Here is a 16,412-nt window from a genome sequence, read left to right on the forward strand (position 1 = left end):
CAGGGTACAACAACTCAACACTATCTGTCGCCATCTGAATGAAATGGGATGCTCTGGTAGGAGACTGCTGACACACAGTCATAAAAAAGCCAGACTGGAGCCAGAATCCTTCTGGGAGAACATCCTTTGGGACAGATGAGACCCAAAATAGAGCTTTTTTGGTGAAGCACATCATCGTACTGTTTACAGAAAACCCTACGGTAAATTATGGTAAGTAATGGAGGTTCACAGATATTTTGGCGTTGCTTTGCTGCTTCTGGCACTGGATGTCTTGACTGTGTGCATGGCATCATGACATTTGAAGACTACCAAAGATCTTTGGGGCGCAATGTAGGGCCCAGTGTCAGAAAGCTGGGTCTCCGTCAGAGGTCATGGGTCTTCCAGCAGGGCAATGACCCAAAGCACACTTCAAAAAGCACCCAGAAATGGTTTAAGACAAAGCTCTGGAGAGTTCTGAAGTGGCCAGCAATGAGTCCAGATCGAAATCCTATAGAACACCTGTGGAGTGATCCCAAACTGCAGTTGGGAGAAGGCACCCTTCAAATGTGAGAGACCTGGAGCAGTTGGCAAAAGAAGAGTGGTCCAAAATTCCAGTTTTAAAGTTTTTCCAGGTGTAAGAAACAAATGTATGCTTACAGGAAGCGATTGATTTGTTATTTTTTCCAAAGGCTGTGCTACCAAATATTACATTTTGTCCTGTCCATTTTTTCTAAATGGAATTATATCAGATTTGTTAGTTTTTGGTGTTGTTCCAATGCAAACAAAAGAAATGAATACTGTAGCATTTGTAATTTAAACAACAAGACAAGTGATGTATTATCTGACAGAAGTGCAGGGGTGCCGGGGCGCTTGGTGGCATAACATGTAACCACAGGGTTCCCGGTTCGATCCTGGCCGCGGACACATCCTACATGTCATCCCTTCTCTCTCTCTCTCACCCATACTTCCTGTCAACATCTCTACTGTCTCTATCGCAATAAAAAGAAAAGAAAAAGAAATAGCTTAGCAGTTCCCTTGGAAAGTTGACAGATTTCCCCGGGGCGTTGGTTATTCTTCCTCACAGGAATCTTGCTGATTCAGGCTTCACTCTTACCGAGCCAAGTTCTCTCTAGTTTCACCAACTATGTAATTAGTCACTAGGCTAGCTACTTTCTCTGGTGCTGAGAGAGTTTTGTTGCTAACGATACACAACCGTTAGCCTGCTCCCCCCACTTCTGTAATGGATGTGTACATAGGCAGAAAAAAAGGGTTGTGTCTTTGTGTCTCTGCCTAGCAGATAGTGAGTTGGACTAGTGATCAGATTGTCATGAGTTCAAATCCCACCTGGGAACACCACCACTAGTGTGCCCTTGAGTAAGGCACTTAGCCCTAAGTTACTCCAGGGAGACTGTCCCTGTAGGCAGTCAATAGGTAAACAGATAACCCAGTAAGGGGTTGGCAAGGCAGGGTTCGGTACACAGGTAGAGAGAAGTAGGCATAGAATCCATCAGGGAGATGTCAGAAAAACAAGTGCAGATCAAAAACAGGGAATACAAAAACACTAGGCATATTCGCTGATAAGCTTGACGCAAGGGACAAAGACGAACTGGCAAAGAGATAGGAGAAACACACAAACTAAATACAAAGGGACTGATGAAGGAAACAGGTGAATCCAATAAGGTGGGGTAGACAATAACATAGGAGGGAAACAAACATGGGCAGGTAGCAAAATGACAGAACCAAAAAACTAAAAAAATGAAAAAAATAATGAAAATCATGAAACAAACCAACCAAACCAATCAAGTACAAAGCAATCATGATTTGGACTTGATTAGTTGAATCAGGTGTGCTGGTGGTGGAACCGATCAGATATGTGGAGTGGCTGGGGGTCCCCGAGGAGAGATTTGAGAACCACTGATTTACCACACTACGTGAAGCTACGCTAACTGTCTAACAACAGCGTGGTTGGCTAGTAATAAACCCACACTAGGTCATTACTTTATCCTCTACTTGGCTACTTTCTCTTGTAGTTCCTTTTAGGTTTCACTTGAGTTTATGTGTCAGATGTCATGTGTTACGACAGGCTTGTTTGCGTGCATTCGGTGCTGGCTAGCATACGAGTTACACTGTTGACACAGCTATGTTCTCCGGGGGATAGGCATCTGAATACCCTCTGCCCGGTGCGTGCACTTCACATTTACAAGGAAAGAGGGGTATGATCAACTCTTGGTATTTTGCCCCTTGACCTCGTAGGGGATAGGGCACTGGCACTAGGGCACTAGGGCACTAGGCTATTGCAGAAATGTACAGTCCTCTTTGGGAGTCTGGGCGCATTCCACTGGAGGAATTGGGCTCTGTTCAACGGCAGCTCTGTTTCTGGGATTTGTGCTGCAGCCAGTTGGGCTTCCTCTCACACTTTCGCTGCCTGGGTGCCGCTGCACTTTCTGTGGTGCATACATGCCTTGGCGCTGGAACTGAGTGGAGTGAACTGGGTACATTTCCTTTTTTCATGTGCTCACTCACTCGTGAGTTTTCTGTATGGGCTTTGGCAGTGCAAATGTCGTCTGAAAGATAACTTTGGGTTACGGTATGTGACCCGTTGTTCTCTGAAGGAGATGAAGGAGACATCTCACCGGATTGCTTTTAGGCTTGTGAACAGGTGGTTCGCTGAATGAAATGGCAGTACATTGTAGTAGCCTTTATAGGCGGGGCTGGGCCGGGGTCAGCTATGCAAAGCGCTCCCGGCCTGTTCCAGCCGTGATTGAATAGGGTTTCAGCTAATAGGGTACGCAGGGTTGCATATGGGGGGGCGGCGGTGGCTCAACTGGTAGAGCCAGCGTCTAATGTTAGCAAAGGCAGCTAGCAGCGGTTCAAATCCCCGGTGGGCCACGTGTCGGAAGTGTCCCTGAGCAAGGCACTAAACCCCCCCTGCTCCGGGGTCGCCTATAATGGCTGTGACCCCCTAGATGCCCCCCCCTCTAGAACAGAAATGCATTTCGCTGTACTCTGTGCAATGACCAACTCTGAATCCCTTTCCTTTCCCTTATGTCCCATAGTGAGATGTTCCCCTCATCTCCTTAAAAAAACCTGGGTGCTCTGCTACTGTAGGAACCGGTGTGAAATCTTTCAACATTGTTTTATTTTCATGTATTTTGGAATGTGAAGCAGTTATTTAGTCTCTATCTCTCTCTTTTTTACCCCCCCTTTCTCTCTCACTCTATCCCTTTCAGATACGTTTTGACGGCTGGCATGAGAAGTTTGATTTCTGGGTGGACTCTGACCTGCCTGACCTTCACCCTGTAGGATGGTGCGCACGGACAGGCCATCCTCTGGAGCCCCCACTATGTGAGTTCATTTGTGTGTGTCTGTGTGTGTGTGTGTGTGTGCGTGCGTCTGTGTGTGTGTGTGTGTGTGTGTGTGTGTGTGTGTGTGTGTGTGTGTGCGCACGCTAACCGTCTCACAGCAAACTGTTTCACCTCAATGCTCTCACACCAATAGACTCCACAGTCTCAGGGACCTCTCCATGTATTGGATCTGTAGTATTGATTCAGCCATTCAGAGGCAGAGCTCCTTGACGTTAGAGAGCCGCTACACACAGTGATCTGATACAGTTGCACAGTCTATCCTCTAGTATGAGCTTGGCTCAACCCACTTGCTACTTATCACTGCAATATAATTGCTATTTGTTGCACTTCTGGTTAGACGCACAATCGTTTTGTTGCATTGTCTTGTACTATGTAATGACAATAAAGTGAATCTAATCTAAAAAAAAGATATTCAACACTCTAAAACATCCCCATTACCATACGCCATACTAAGATACATAACACAGTGTCATCTACTTTTTTTATTGGTGAGAAGCATAAGCAAATAATATAGTTCACATTCACCAAGTTCACGTTCACCATTTTCTTTTTCCCCACCCACCTCTCCCGTCCCACCCACCCCCACAGTGACAACAGCGAAAACAACAACACACATCACAAAAACCAATGCAAGTAAATAGCTCGAGAAAAAAGAATAAAAATAGAATAAAATTAAGTAAATTAAATTAAAGTTAAAAAAAAAGCTTTGAAAACCTCTGCTTCAGCTTGTATGTATTTTGTTGATAGTATCTGTAGTAACTTAATTGATAAGTCAGGAGGAAGAACAGATGAGCCATTAACATAGAAGACAAAGGGTGATAGATTTAATGTATTCATATTAACTTCAAAGTGCTTTTCATTTGCATCTCAAAGTGATGAACAGAGCCTTAATTGAAGAGGAGGGAACGCGCACCGCAAAACACGTAGGCGAGGTGCTGGCGACAGAGCAGAATACTATAGGATAGAGAAGAAGCCGCACACTCTGGTTCCAGATGCTAAAAAGTTGACATTTGAATGACACAAAGAACAGAGAACAGAGCCAACAAACATGCATGGTGGAGTCCTGGGTTAAGATTGACACATCACATTGTTTTCAAGACTCCTTTGGAGGTCAGGGGGGTCATTTCTAAAGGTTTGGAGGTCAGGGGGGTCATTATAAAACTTTGGAGGTCAGGGGGGTCATTATAAAACTTTGGAGGTCAGGGGGGTCATTTCTAAAGGTTTGGAGGTCAGGGGGGGTCATTATAAAACTTTGGAGGTCAGGGGGGTCATTATAAAACTTTGGAAGTCAGGGGGGTCATTATAAAGCTTTGGAGGTCAGGGGGGTCATTATAAAGCTTTGGAGGTCAGGGGGGTCATTATAAAACTTTGGAAGTCAGGGGGGTCATTATAAAGCTTTGGAGGTCAGGGGGGTCATTATAAAGCTTTGGAGGTCAGGGGGGTCATTATAAAACTTTGGAGGTCAGGGGGGTCATTATAAAGCTTTGGAGGTCAGGGGGGTCATTTATAACACATTGGAGGTCAGGGGGGTCATTTATAACACATTGGAGGTCAGGGGGGTCATTATAAAACTTTGGAGGTCAGGGGGGTCATTATAAAACTTTGGAGGTCAGGGGGGTCATTATAAAGCTTTGGAGGTCAGGGGGGTCATTATAAAACTTTGGAGGTCAGGGGGGTCATTATAAAACTTTGGAAGTCAGGGGGGTCATTATAAAGCTTTGGAGGTCAGGGGGGTCATTATAAAGCTTTGGAGGTCAGGGGGGTCATTATAAAACTTTGGAGGTCAGGGGGGTCATTATGAAACTTTGGAGGTCAGGGGGGTCATTATAAAACTTTGGAGGTCAGGGGGGTCATTATAAAACTTTGGAGGTCAGGGGGGTCATTATAAAACTTTGGAAGTCAGGGGGGTCATTATAAAACTTTGGAGGTCAGGGGGGTCATTATAAAGCTTTGGAGGTCAGGGGGGTCATTATAAAGCTTTGGAGGTCAGGGGGGTCATTTTAAACGTTGGAGGTCAGGGGGGTCATTATAAAGCTTTGGAGGTCAGGGGGGTCATTATAAAACTTTGGAGGTCAGGGGGGTCATTATAAAGCTTTGGAGGTCTGGGGGGGTCATTATAAAACTTTGGAGGTCAGGGGGGTCATTATAAAACTTTGGAGGTCAGGGGGGTCATTATAAAACTTTGGAGGTCAGGGGGGTCATTATAAAACTTTGGAGGTCAGGGGGGTCATTATAAAACTTTGGAGGTCAGGGGGGTCATTATAAAACTTTGGAGGTCAGGGGGGTCATTATAAAACTTTGGAGGTCAGGGGGGTCATTATAAAACTTTGGAGGTCAGGGGGGTCATTATAAAACTTTGGAGGTCAGGGGGGTCTTTATAAAACTTTGGAGGTCAGGGGGGTCATTATAAAACTTTGGAGGTCAGGGGGGTTCATTATAAAACTTTGCATAGGACTGGCATAAAAAGGTTGCGTACGTATGTAAGCAAGAATGTTTACGCACACAAATATTCAGATTTCTAACACAGTGGCCCTCCCCCTCAGGCCCGTAGAATGGTTGTTTGTTGTTGTTGCCTATGCTAGCTTGCAACAGTGAACATTTTTTAATAAAACCTGAAGGCTGAATGACTGAATTACGTTTTTTTGGAGCCCAAGCAAGATGTTTGATTGGTTTGACGTATTGCGAGGCGTCACACATTTTTGTAGCTACTTTCTACAAAGGATTTCCCCCAAGCTTTTACGAACTGGTCTCAACAAGATGAACAAGATTAGGTGGGAATGTCTGGTCTGAACAAGATTAGCTACAGTGAGATAGATGACGCTGTCAGGATCAATAAATGCCTTGACCCTTCCTCAAATTCCATGTTCTCTCTTCCATCTTGGCTGTGATTACTTGCGTAATGTATCGTCCCTGACAACACTAAAGTGTTTTCTAGACACAGTTAGCAATAGAAGACAAGCCGGAAAAACAGTTTGTAATCTCATTCAAAATGCGGGACTCGTCTCCCTAGGAGAGTGTAGGAGCAAATGTCTTCGATTACCTGTTTGGTAAACACATTTTGAGGTCGAAGTAAATAAGAGTTTCATCAGTGTTTTTCAAACCTGACTGGAGTAGAATTGTTTTTTTCTGTCTACACGACCAGAAATCAGTACTTCCATATTGAATTCCAAAAATCAATACCGCTAGTAAACAGGAGTGTTAAATAATAAAGCATTCACTTTAAATCAGTTACGTTCTAAATGTGACAGTTGGGATGTTTTGTGTTCTCCAGCTCACGCAGGACCCTCTGACCTCAAGAGCTCCGTGACCCAGGGGGTGTGTCCCACTCCAGGCTGCAGGGGGGTGGGCCACATCAAAGGAGCCAAGTACACAGGACACCACAGGTAAGACCCACCTCGTACTCCCGCAGGTCCAATACAGTAGACATGCTAACAGGACACTACAGGTAAGACACACCTGGTGGAATACACCTAGTACTCCCACAGGTCCAATACAGTAGACAGCAGAATAACAGGAATGCCACAGGGCAGACACTCCTTGATGCTGCAGGTACAATACCTGATAATAGCAAGCGTAGGATACACAGGAAACTACAAAGGCACTGCCTTTCATTACCACCCAGACGGTCGCTCAGCCACATGACACCCACCCACACCCCGGAGGCTACAGATGTTCTAGCTTAGCTTAGCTAATCTAATAATGTCACACTGATCTTTATGGTGTCATTATTCTACCCACGATTCTGCATCCAACCCCAGATCATTGAAGGCTTACCTGTAATTGAAGGTATTATCTACCATACCTCTGGTGTGGGATGTAGGTGTGGACGGAACGTGCCAGTAGGTGATCATATTTTAAAGCTGATCAGGGGGCTGTGGAGGACAGCTTTTTTTGAAAACGCAGAATTGTGTGGGTCCGGCTGATCTGGCAGACTCCCCTCTGTGCCGGTGTGCTTTCACAGCCAGGACGGCCTGTCTGCCAGGCAGGAGTAACGCTCGGCTGCTCATCTCCTCACCGCTGACTCACTGCTATCGACAGCATTGGGTTGGAATGATCTGTATGTCATTATGGCCAGATTCAGATTCAGATGAAATGTAATTGTCATTGGCAGAGTACAAGTCCAGAGATAACGAGACGCGTTCGGCATCTAAGCCAGATGCAATAGTGCTTAGTGCAAAAGCCATGGAGATAATGTACAGTGAGATATGTACAGTAAGTTATGTGCAGTAGGTATGTACAGAGTAAGACAGTGGTTAGTCGTTGTGATTTGGGAGATGTCTTTGGACTTTTTTATTTATTTTATTTAAGTAACTCGTTTAATATTAGGACTGGCATTTAAAAAAAAAAAATCCAAACGAAGATTAATTTGTTGTAAATGTTGACACAGCCAGATGTCCAAGTCGATCTGTTAAAGAGATTAACCTCTTTTACTCTTTTTACTTTTTCTATTCATGTTCCTCCTCCTCTCCTCTCTCTCCTCTCTCTCCTCTCTCTCCTCCTCTCCTCTCTCTCCTCCTCTCCTCTCTCTCCTCTCTCTCCTCCTCTCCTCCACTGACTGGGGAGGTTATTCCTTACTTTTCTATTTTTGCGTCTCACCTTTCCCAAGGATGTAATTAAGTCTGAATGGAAGGAGAGTGGAGATGCATGCAGATCTCCAGCCACCCCACCACACACACACACACATACACACATACACATACACACACACACACACACACACACACACACACACACACACACACACACACACACACACACATACACATACACATACACATACACAGAGAGAGAGAGAAGAGAGAGAGAGAGAAGTCTCAAGCAGGCACATTTAAATCCCCCTGAAACGCGTTCTATGATTACAAAGTGACTCCTGCCTGTAATTCAGCAACAGTCTCCCAGCTCCAGAAACGCAACGCTTCCGACTTTATTAACACAGCATTTGCATCTCTTTTGCGTAAATTAACATAGCAATACCATACCCTTCTTTTGTCGTCATCGACTTACAAGGTTGGAGTTATCAGTCTACCATCGCTTTCCCGGGATTGTTTTCCCATATGTGAGAAACTCGTTTAGTTTAGATTGTTATTGTGGCATGTTTGTTCGCTTTTTAATGGCTCCCTCTATCAGAGTAAATGATTGTAGTGACGTAGACGAGGCTGCTGGGAGTTCAAACTAGGAGCTAGCCTATTACAGCAAACAAACCAAAGCATACACGCACACACACACACACACACACACACACACGCACACACACACACACACACACACACACACACACACACACACACACACACACACACACGCACGCACACATGCAGGCACATACAGAGTTGTGTGCAGTCACTCAGAAGGGCAGGGTAATAAATACATCATTTGATATGCATGTTAAAACTCAAAATCAGAAGCTGAAAGCTATTTCATACTCTCTTGCTCTCGCCTGCTGTGGCTGCCTCACTGCCTCTTATTAAAGTACTATTGTTAATTCCAAAACCATTACTGGTAATAAGTGACGGTGAATTATAATGTTGGTGCGAGGTTTGAAGTTTGGTATTAATAACTTCAAGGTTTTGTCAGGAGAGTATTTAAGCGTATAGGCAGCTACTTGAGTCATGTGTTATTATTCGAATTATCATGCAACACATCGTCCGATATGGATGTAAATGTGATTGACATCTGTTTCTTGATCATCCGTTTTTCCTAACAATGTTTCGACCTGATCTTAATATTCTATAGACGTTATAGGGTTAGGGTTAGAATAGCCGTTGGTAGAATAATGTGACGCGCCGCAACATCATTACAACATCTGGTCTCTCCTGGGGCAATAACATTGAAAGTACCGACTTTCTGCTCTTGCCTCAGAGCTTAACTGACTTGAACACGCTGTGAACAACCTGACCCCTTCTCCTCAAACCCAATTTATTTGTGATCTTTTCACCATCTGCAGCAGAGGAGAGCTCAGAGAGACCCAGCCTTGTGAATGCAGTAATTTTAGCTTCACTACTCTCCTCCTACGACTCCTCTGTCTATTCCTGATCTCTCCCACCCCCGCTTTAGTCCTCAGTGTTCCGCTTTTCCCATCATGCCTCGTTTCGGTGTAATAAACAAACGGCGATGCTCGGTGATTGGCCAGTGAGCAGGTGTCAACATACATTCTCTTGCCTGGGGCTTGAAGCAGTGGTGGTCTCTGTTCTGCTGACAACAACATTTCTTCTCTAGCTGAATGCACATAATATGCACATATTAATGGGTTTTCCTGGCCTGTGTCAGGGTTTAGTCAGTCCCCTAGGTAGAGGTCAAGGATGCCAGGTTGATCTATTGCAACCTATCTGTTGTTATCGCTCAACAGTATACGCATCCTAACTTGTTGAATTATTTTAGCTGTTCTTGGAAAATGAAATGTGATGTACCCCTCTGTGGAAAAAGGGTTCTTTTGGCTCAGGAGGTGGAGCCGGTGTCTAATTATCGCAAGGTCGGCGGTTCGATCCCCGGCTCCTCCTTTCCTCCTCCGTTAAGGTGTTCTTGGCCCCGAATTGCTCCCAATGAGCGGGCCGGCGACATTGCCGTCATCTATGTGTGAACGGGTGGACGAGAGGCCGTTGTAAAGCGCTTTGGAATAATATGCCATATAAGTGCAGTCCATTTACCATTTGTGTGGTGGCCTGGGAAAACCCTTCACATGGTGGCATTTTGATTTTTTTATATTTCCATAAATTAGAAGTTATCAGCTATTCATAACTGGTTGAATGACTGAGATAGCCTTTTATTTTAAAAAGTTATGAGCATTTTAATGTATCATGTCAAAAAAAGTGAAAGGTCATTACTACCCCTTTCTCCTCCGGGTCGGGGGAGGAGCCTATGCAGATCGGCCGGTCTCGTTTGTCTGCTTGTGATGCGGTGTTAGTCTGCTCGCCTCGTCGGTATGCGAGGGACAGATCCATTTGTGTGTCTTCTAGTTAAGATTTTATTACTTTATGCTTATTGTGAGCATCAGTAAACTGGCAATAACACAGGTGGAAGTATCGTCTCTCCTTTCGCTCATGTGTGCGTGCGTTGCTTAACTGAGAATGAGACACGTTCAACGTGACGTTGTTTCTCTAGCAAACTACCCGCCACAAAAACATAAAAATAAGTACTTTCTCTTTTGTTTTCTTAAAATGTTTATTCACCATAATGTAGTATGGAGTTCAAAGTACTAGAATACCACATAATATCAAAATCGCCAAAATCGCGATTTCCATCTATTTTTGCTCTTTGCCACAAACGAACGCCAGCGACATCCGACGGGTTTTCCCAGGCCACCACACATTTACTTCTGTGCTACATGGAACCCTCACACGAAGAACCCTTTTTTGGTACTAATTTAAGAAAACAGCACCTTTTCTTTCCTCAGAGTGTAGCTCGCCTGTCTCGTCCCTCTTGGTTCAACACTGCTGATGTTCCTCAGCCTCCTCCCCACAGAACTCTCTCTCTCTCTCTCTCTCTCTCTCTCCTCGTGGCAGTAAGGTTGATTAGTCTTATCTAGTCCTGTTAACACAGCGGTTTCACAGTGAAACGTGTCCTCGTAAGATTCAGGACCAGGCTTATGATGTGCGCAGGGAGCTGGGCTTATAGGCTGTAATGGTGCATGAAGACATGAGCTTTAGCACGGGTCTGTGTCTGAGGAGTCGTTTGTTGAGGAGTTGGACACACAGCAGCCGGCGATATGTTGTAGCTCGCGATACCGTCTCAGCCTGAGGGTGGAACTACAACGTATCCCTCCGCGGCTGCTGTGCGGAGGGACACAGTAACGCGTACATCGACCCCGAAAATTAGTTCCACCGCAAAGTGATGGATCGAATGTTAATTTGACTTCAAAGAGATGGTGTTAAAAATCTAATTAGCTTCAATGGACTGCCGCCGGTGGTAAACAAAAAGAGAAAATCCATCCATTGACAGCACTGCTGCCAAGTACAATTCATAGATGTTCAGCAATCCACAATCCCATCCATACACACACACACACACACACACACACACACACACACACACACACACACACACACACCATAAATGTAAAAAAACATGGAAGCTTTCTCTAAATTTCACACTTCATTTGTTCCGTTCTTTTAGTCCTTCATCAGGTTGTTGTTTTTCCCCTCCCGCCTCCACAGTTTTATTCTAATTAACTTTTCATGTTTATTTTTCGAGGTCTCTTGTCTTATCACTGTGTGGAAAGTTGGTGTGTCCCTGTTGCAGCTTCCAGCCACGGTCCAGAGTTGAGCCGAGGAGAGGGGGAGAAATAAAGAGGGCCAGAGGGGAGAAAAGCTAGCTACTGAATTTCTAAAGTTGAGCTTAATTGTAAGAAAAGTGCTCTGTGTCAGCAAAGTTCCAGAGATGTATAATTGATTACATCGAGCAGCCAGACAATAGCGCTGTGCTGTATCCTGTTTGTTGTTGCCGGAGCCCGAGAGGGTTAGGTTATGGGTTAGTTTAACACTGCATAGCTTTTTCCACGTGCTGCACATACTGATGCACTATAACAGCCATGGCCAAATAAACCTCTCTCTCCCCTCCTCTCTCTCTCCCCCTCTCTCTCTCCCCCATTTCTCTCCCCCCTCTCTCTCTCCCCATCTCTCTCTCTCCCCCCCTCTCTCTTTCCCCCATCTCCCCCTCCCCTCCCCTAGTGCCTTCGGCTGTCCCTACTCGGACCTCAACATGAAGAAGGAGGTGGTGTTGCCAGATAGGCTGGGAGGGGAGAAGCAGATCACCTTTGTCCCCGTCCACTTTGTCCAGAAGACCAAGAGGCTGTGCACGGCTGAGGACGGGGAGGACGCCCAGCCCCAGGACACACACATGGACACCAGGTGGGGAGAGGTTGATGTCCACTGTGGACACAGGCTTCAGCAGGAGGTGCCTGGACACCTTATCTACATATGTGACACGTTCTAGTGTTTTGGTCCGCATGTCGGCAACCACTCAAAATGTTCAGACTTTTATTTTGAAACACGGAAATACATTTCAGCGTTGTTGAGAATCACAACACAAACTCACTAGTCATGCCAACGTATTGCAACACAATGGATTCGGTGACTAATCCCCACTGCTATCTAGTGAACTGTGACACTACTTTACAGTGTTCGCAGGCTCACAAAACAAGCTGTGTTAGCTGACTAGCGATGCCGGCATGCGGACCAAAACACTAGAACGTGTCACATCCAGTCTCCATGTACTCCCGAGGACGTGACACTGAACGGATGAGCCAAGGACTGTTGTTTTTCTGCGGGTGGACTAGATACGGCTAATCAATCTTCCAGCCACAGGGACCATGCACTTCAGTGGACGTGACACTGAATGGATGAGCAAAGGACTGTTATTTTTTATTGATATATTTATTTGTTTAAGGCCATTTCTGCTTTTATTGGGATAGAGACAGTAGAGAGTAGCAGGCAGGACGGGTGAGAGAGAGGGGAGGGATGACATGCGAGACATTCCGAGGGTCAGAATAGAACCAGGAACCTTGCGACGATATGGTATGCGCATTAGTGTGCTAGGCCACGAAGTGCCCCCAAAGGACTGTTATATGACATTCTACCGTTTTAACTTAGAAGCATAGCTGAGGGAAATGTGTGCGCTCTGCAAATATCAGTTACTATTCAGATCGAGAGTATCCGTCGTCCCCGATGTTTGCTCTGCTCCGTGGACGGGGGGAGCAAATAGCATTTCCTCAGTGTCCACACGGATACCATAAGCAGTCAGACTATGTGCACGCAAAACGTCGACTCAGCAGCGATGACGGCGCCCAGCTTACTGTACTGTTCCGGTCTGAGGGGATTGTGTGTGGCGTCGCCCGGGCCGGTCTCTGGGATGAGCTGGTCCGTCTCCGTGGCAGCGAGCCAGGGCACCGGACGACGCGCGTCAGAAGTAATCGCCAAGGAAGCCTTGATGCCTTTTAATATAAAACCAACTCAATTATCAGCTCTGCTCTGTAATCCTGCCGGATGGTGCCTTTGATGTGTCGGACGTGATCGGATGTCTAATGATTAATAAACAGCTGTTGTGTTGTACTCTCCCCACTCTCTCCCTCCCCCCCTCCATCCTCCCCCGCTCTCTCCCTCCCCTCTCCCCCACCTCCCCTCTCCCCCCCCTCCACCCCCTCCACCCTCCACCCTCTCCCTCCCCTCCTACCACAGGGCTATACTGTCGGTGGGGTTCGAGGGGGTAGCAGGGCGTGTGAGGGGCCGCCCCCCCACCAACCCCCTGGTGAAGAGGGAGAGGGAGGAAGCCCAGGGACAGAAGCTGCTCTCCCCTCTGGGCAAGAGGCCCAGGCTGCCCTGCAGGTACAGTACTTACCCTTTACTCTGATACCATATTGACTGGATTAATACCACCCCTTTACTCTGATACCATATTGACTGGATCCCTTAGGGATTGATTGCATTAGCTTTCCGTTACAGCATGGAAATGGCCAAATATTTGCTTAGAAATCACATAGTAAATGGTATATTGCAGAGTCATAGTCTGTGAATTACCGTTTTTTCCTTTGGGATTCATTACAATCAAATGTGTTAATGTTTGACCATATTTGAGAGCTATAGATAGATAGTACTTTATTGATCCCTGAGGGGAAATGAAGGCCTTACAGTAGCTCACACCACAAACAAACAGCAACAACAACAAAATAAAGTGACAATTGAATAACATAATAAAATACAAATACAAATAGACATAAATACACGTAATAGACAATAGCCCTCTAAACAGCAGCCCTCTTGCCAAAGGGATTTCTGAACTCAGGCATCAGTGCCACCTCCAAGTCTAATCTCCCCCTCTCAATAATATATGAAGCCTCTACAGGTCCCATCAGACCAGACCACCTGTGCCCCTCCCACCGCCCCCACAATCCATTTTATTGCGTCTGACTGTACACAAGAGTACAATTATTTGGCTTTGGTTCCTCAACATTGACATTGCAGCATTCAGATACAAAACACAATAATAAAACAATAATAATAAGTAACGTAAGTAATAATAATAATAATAATAATAATAATAATAATAATAATAATAATAACTTGGATTTATATAGCGCCTTTCATAAAACCCAAGGACGCTTTACAATTCTAAAGTTGAAATGGTCAGACAGAGAAAACAGAAACAGTGACTAGGGGCCAAAGGCCTTGGTGAACAGATGGGTTTTGAGAGCTGATTTGAAGGAGTCCAGGGTAGGGGCATGAGGATCACTATGGGGAGAGAGGGTATGTTGGGTGAGGAGGTCAGTTAGGTACTGGGGGGGCGCAGGCATGGAGCGATTTGTAAGTGAGCAGAAGGATTTTGTAAGTGATGCGGAACTTGACCGGAAGCCAGTGGAGGTGGATGAGGGTGGGGGTGATGTGGTGCCAGGGCTTGGTGTGTGTGAGAACCCTGGCAGCTGAGTTCTGCACATACTGGAGCCTGTCCAGGGCTTTGCTGGGTACCCCCGAACAGGACTCCGTTGCAGTAATCCAGACGGGAGGTGATAAAGGCGTGTATGAGGGTTTCGGCCACAGAGTCAGTGAGGGACGGTCGGAGTCTTGATATGTTTTTTAGGTGGAAGAAGGCAGTTTTAGTGATGGATTTGATGTGGGACTGGAAGGAGAGGGTGGAGTCAATGATGTCACCCAGGTTGCGGACTTCGGGGGGATGTGGAGATGATGCAACCGTCGACCTGGAGGAGAAAGTCGCCAACCTTCCTAAGCAGTGCCTTGGGTGCCACGACCATGAGCTCAGTGTTTTTGGTGTTGAGTTTCAGGAGGTTAGCTGACCATCCATGATTTTATTTCGAGGAGGCAATTGACCAGAGATTGAGGGGGGAGCAGGGAGGATGGTGTAGCGCTGAGATATAGTTGGATGTCATCAGCATAGGAGTGGAAGTTTAGGCCATGTTGACGGATGGTCTGACCGACTGAGGCAGCTACTCAAACACCTGGCTGTTCGCCCTTCCCCATGGGGTCCTCGCTGTGCGTCTGACAGGGGCTGCGTTCGAAATGTCACACTAGCATACTAGCATACTACATACTCAATGAGTATATACTGCATACTGCATATTACATTCATAATAAGTATGCTAATACCGGCCGACCGTTCACACTGTAGTATACTGTGTGAGCGGGCAGCGGGGATTTTAAATCCTAAATTATAATTTTTTACCTCCATGGGCTAAAAGCTGTTGTAATTTTGTTGTAATTTTTTTTTTGTTGTAACATGTCATTTTATTACGTTTTTATATGTTTTCAGGCGAGAAAGTAACCATGTATATTCCCAAAATGGCCTCTGTGTGTTTCAGTTGGTAGAGCGTGGCGCTAATAACACTTAGGTTGTGGGTTCGATTTCTACTGGGACTATATATAGGTACTGAAAAATGTATGCACTCACCGCAATGTAAGTCGCTTTGGATAAAAAAACGGCAGCTGAATGGCATATATTATATACCAAAAAAAAGAAAGAAATCAAGCCAGATACAGTCACAAAACACCTAGAGTGTAACCACATTCTGATGCATTCTGGAACACAGACAGATGGAACGGCTCCCCCTCCTACATCCCCATAACACAGCACTCTGAAGCACTAAACCCTCCTCTGTCACTACTGATGTAGTGTGGGAGGAAATAGCCCAGATTCAGCCTTCTAAACCTAATGGAAATGCAAATACTACTTTCCTCACAGCCGCAAATACAATACGTCCCCTGAGAGTGTCTGTGTGTGTGTGTGTGTGGGGGGGGGGGGGGGTGCAGAGGGAGAGAGGGAGCGAAAGAGACAAGGGTAGCCAGAGAGAGAAAGAGACAGTGATATACAGAGAGAGAGAGAGAGAGAGAGAGAGAGAGAGAGAGAGAGAGAGAGAGAGAGAGAGAGAGAGAGAGATGTCACAGTAATGGCATAGAGCAGGTAGGTGCTATGCCCCTGTGGATCCCTGTCAGCTACTGTATGGTTCTCTCTCCTAAGATACAACGACACGGCAGGTAGGGTGGAGATGGAGGCAGAGGTGGAGGCAGAGGTGGAGGTGGAGGCGGAGGAGGGACCATTAAGCCTTTTGTGAAAGATTCATGCTTGCCT

General features: G+C 45.8%; 1 protein-coding gene across 1 annotated transcript in view; it reads left to right on the forward strand.

Moving 5' to 3' along the window:
* Positions 1-16,412, forward strand: part of l3mbtl4 (L3MBTL histone methyl-lysine binding protein 4) — a 77,194-nt gene that overhangs the window by 19,459 nt on the left and 41,323 nt on the right. Inside the window, exons 12-15 of the mRNA XM_080544434.1 lie at positions 3,210-3,324; positions 6,616-6,727; positions 12,008-12,187; positions 13,514-13,660. Coding sequence (XP_080400560.1) covers positions 3,210-3,324; positions 6,616-6,727; positions 12,008-12,187; positions 13,514-13,660 — 554 coding nt within the window. The remainder of the gene's footprint in view (positions 1-3,209; positions 3,325-6,615; positions 6,728-12,007; positions 12,188-13,513; positions 13,661-16,412) is intronic.

Source organism: Nansenia antarctica (genome assembly GCF_963989245.1).
Source record: "Nansenia antarctica genome assembly, chromosome: 13".
Taxonomy (NCBI): Eukaryota; Metazoa; Chordata; class Actinopteri; order Argentiniformes; family Microstomatidae; genus Nansenia; species Nansenia antarctica.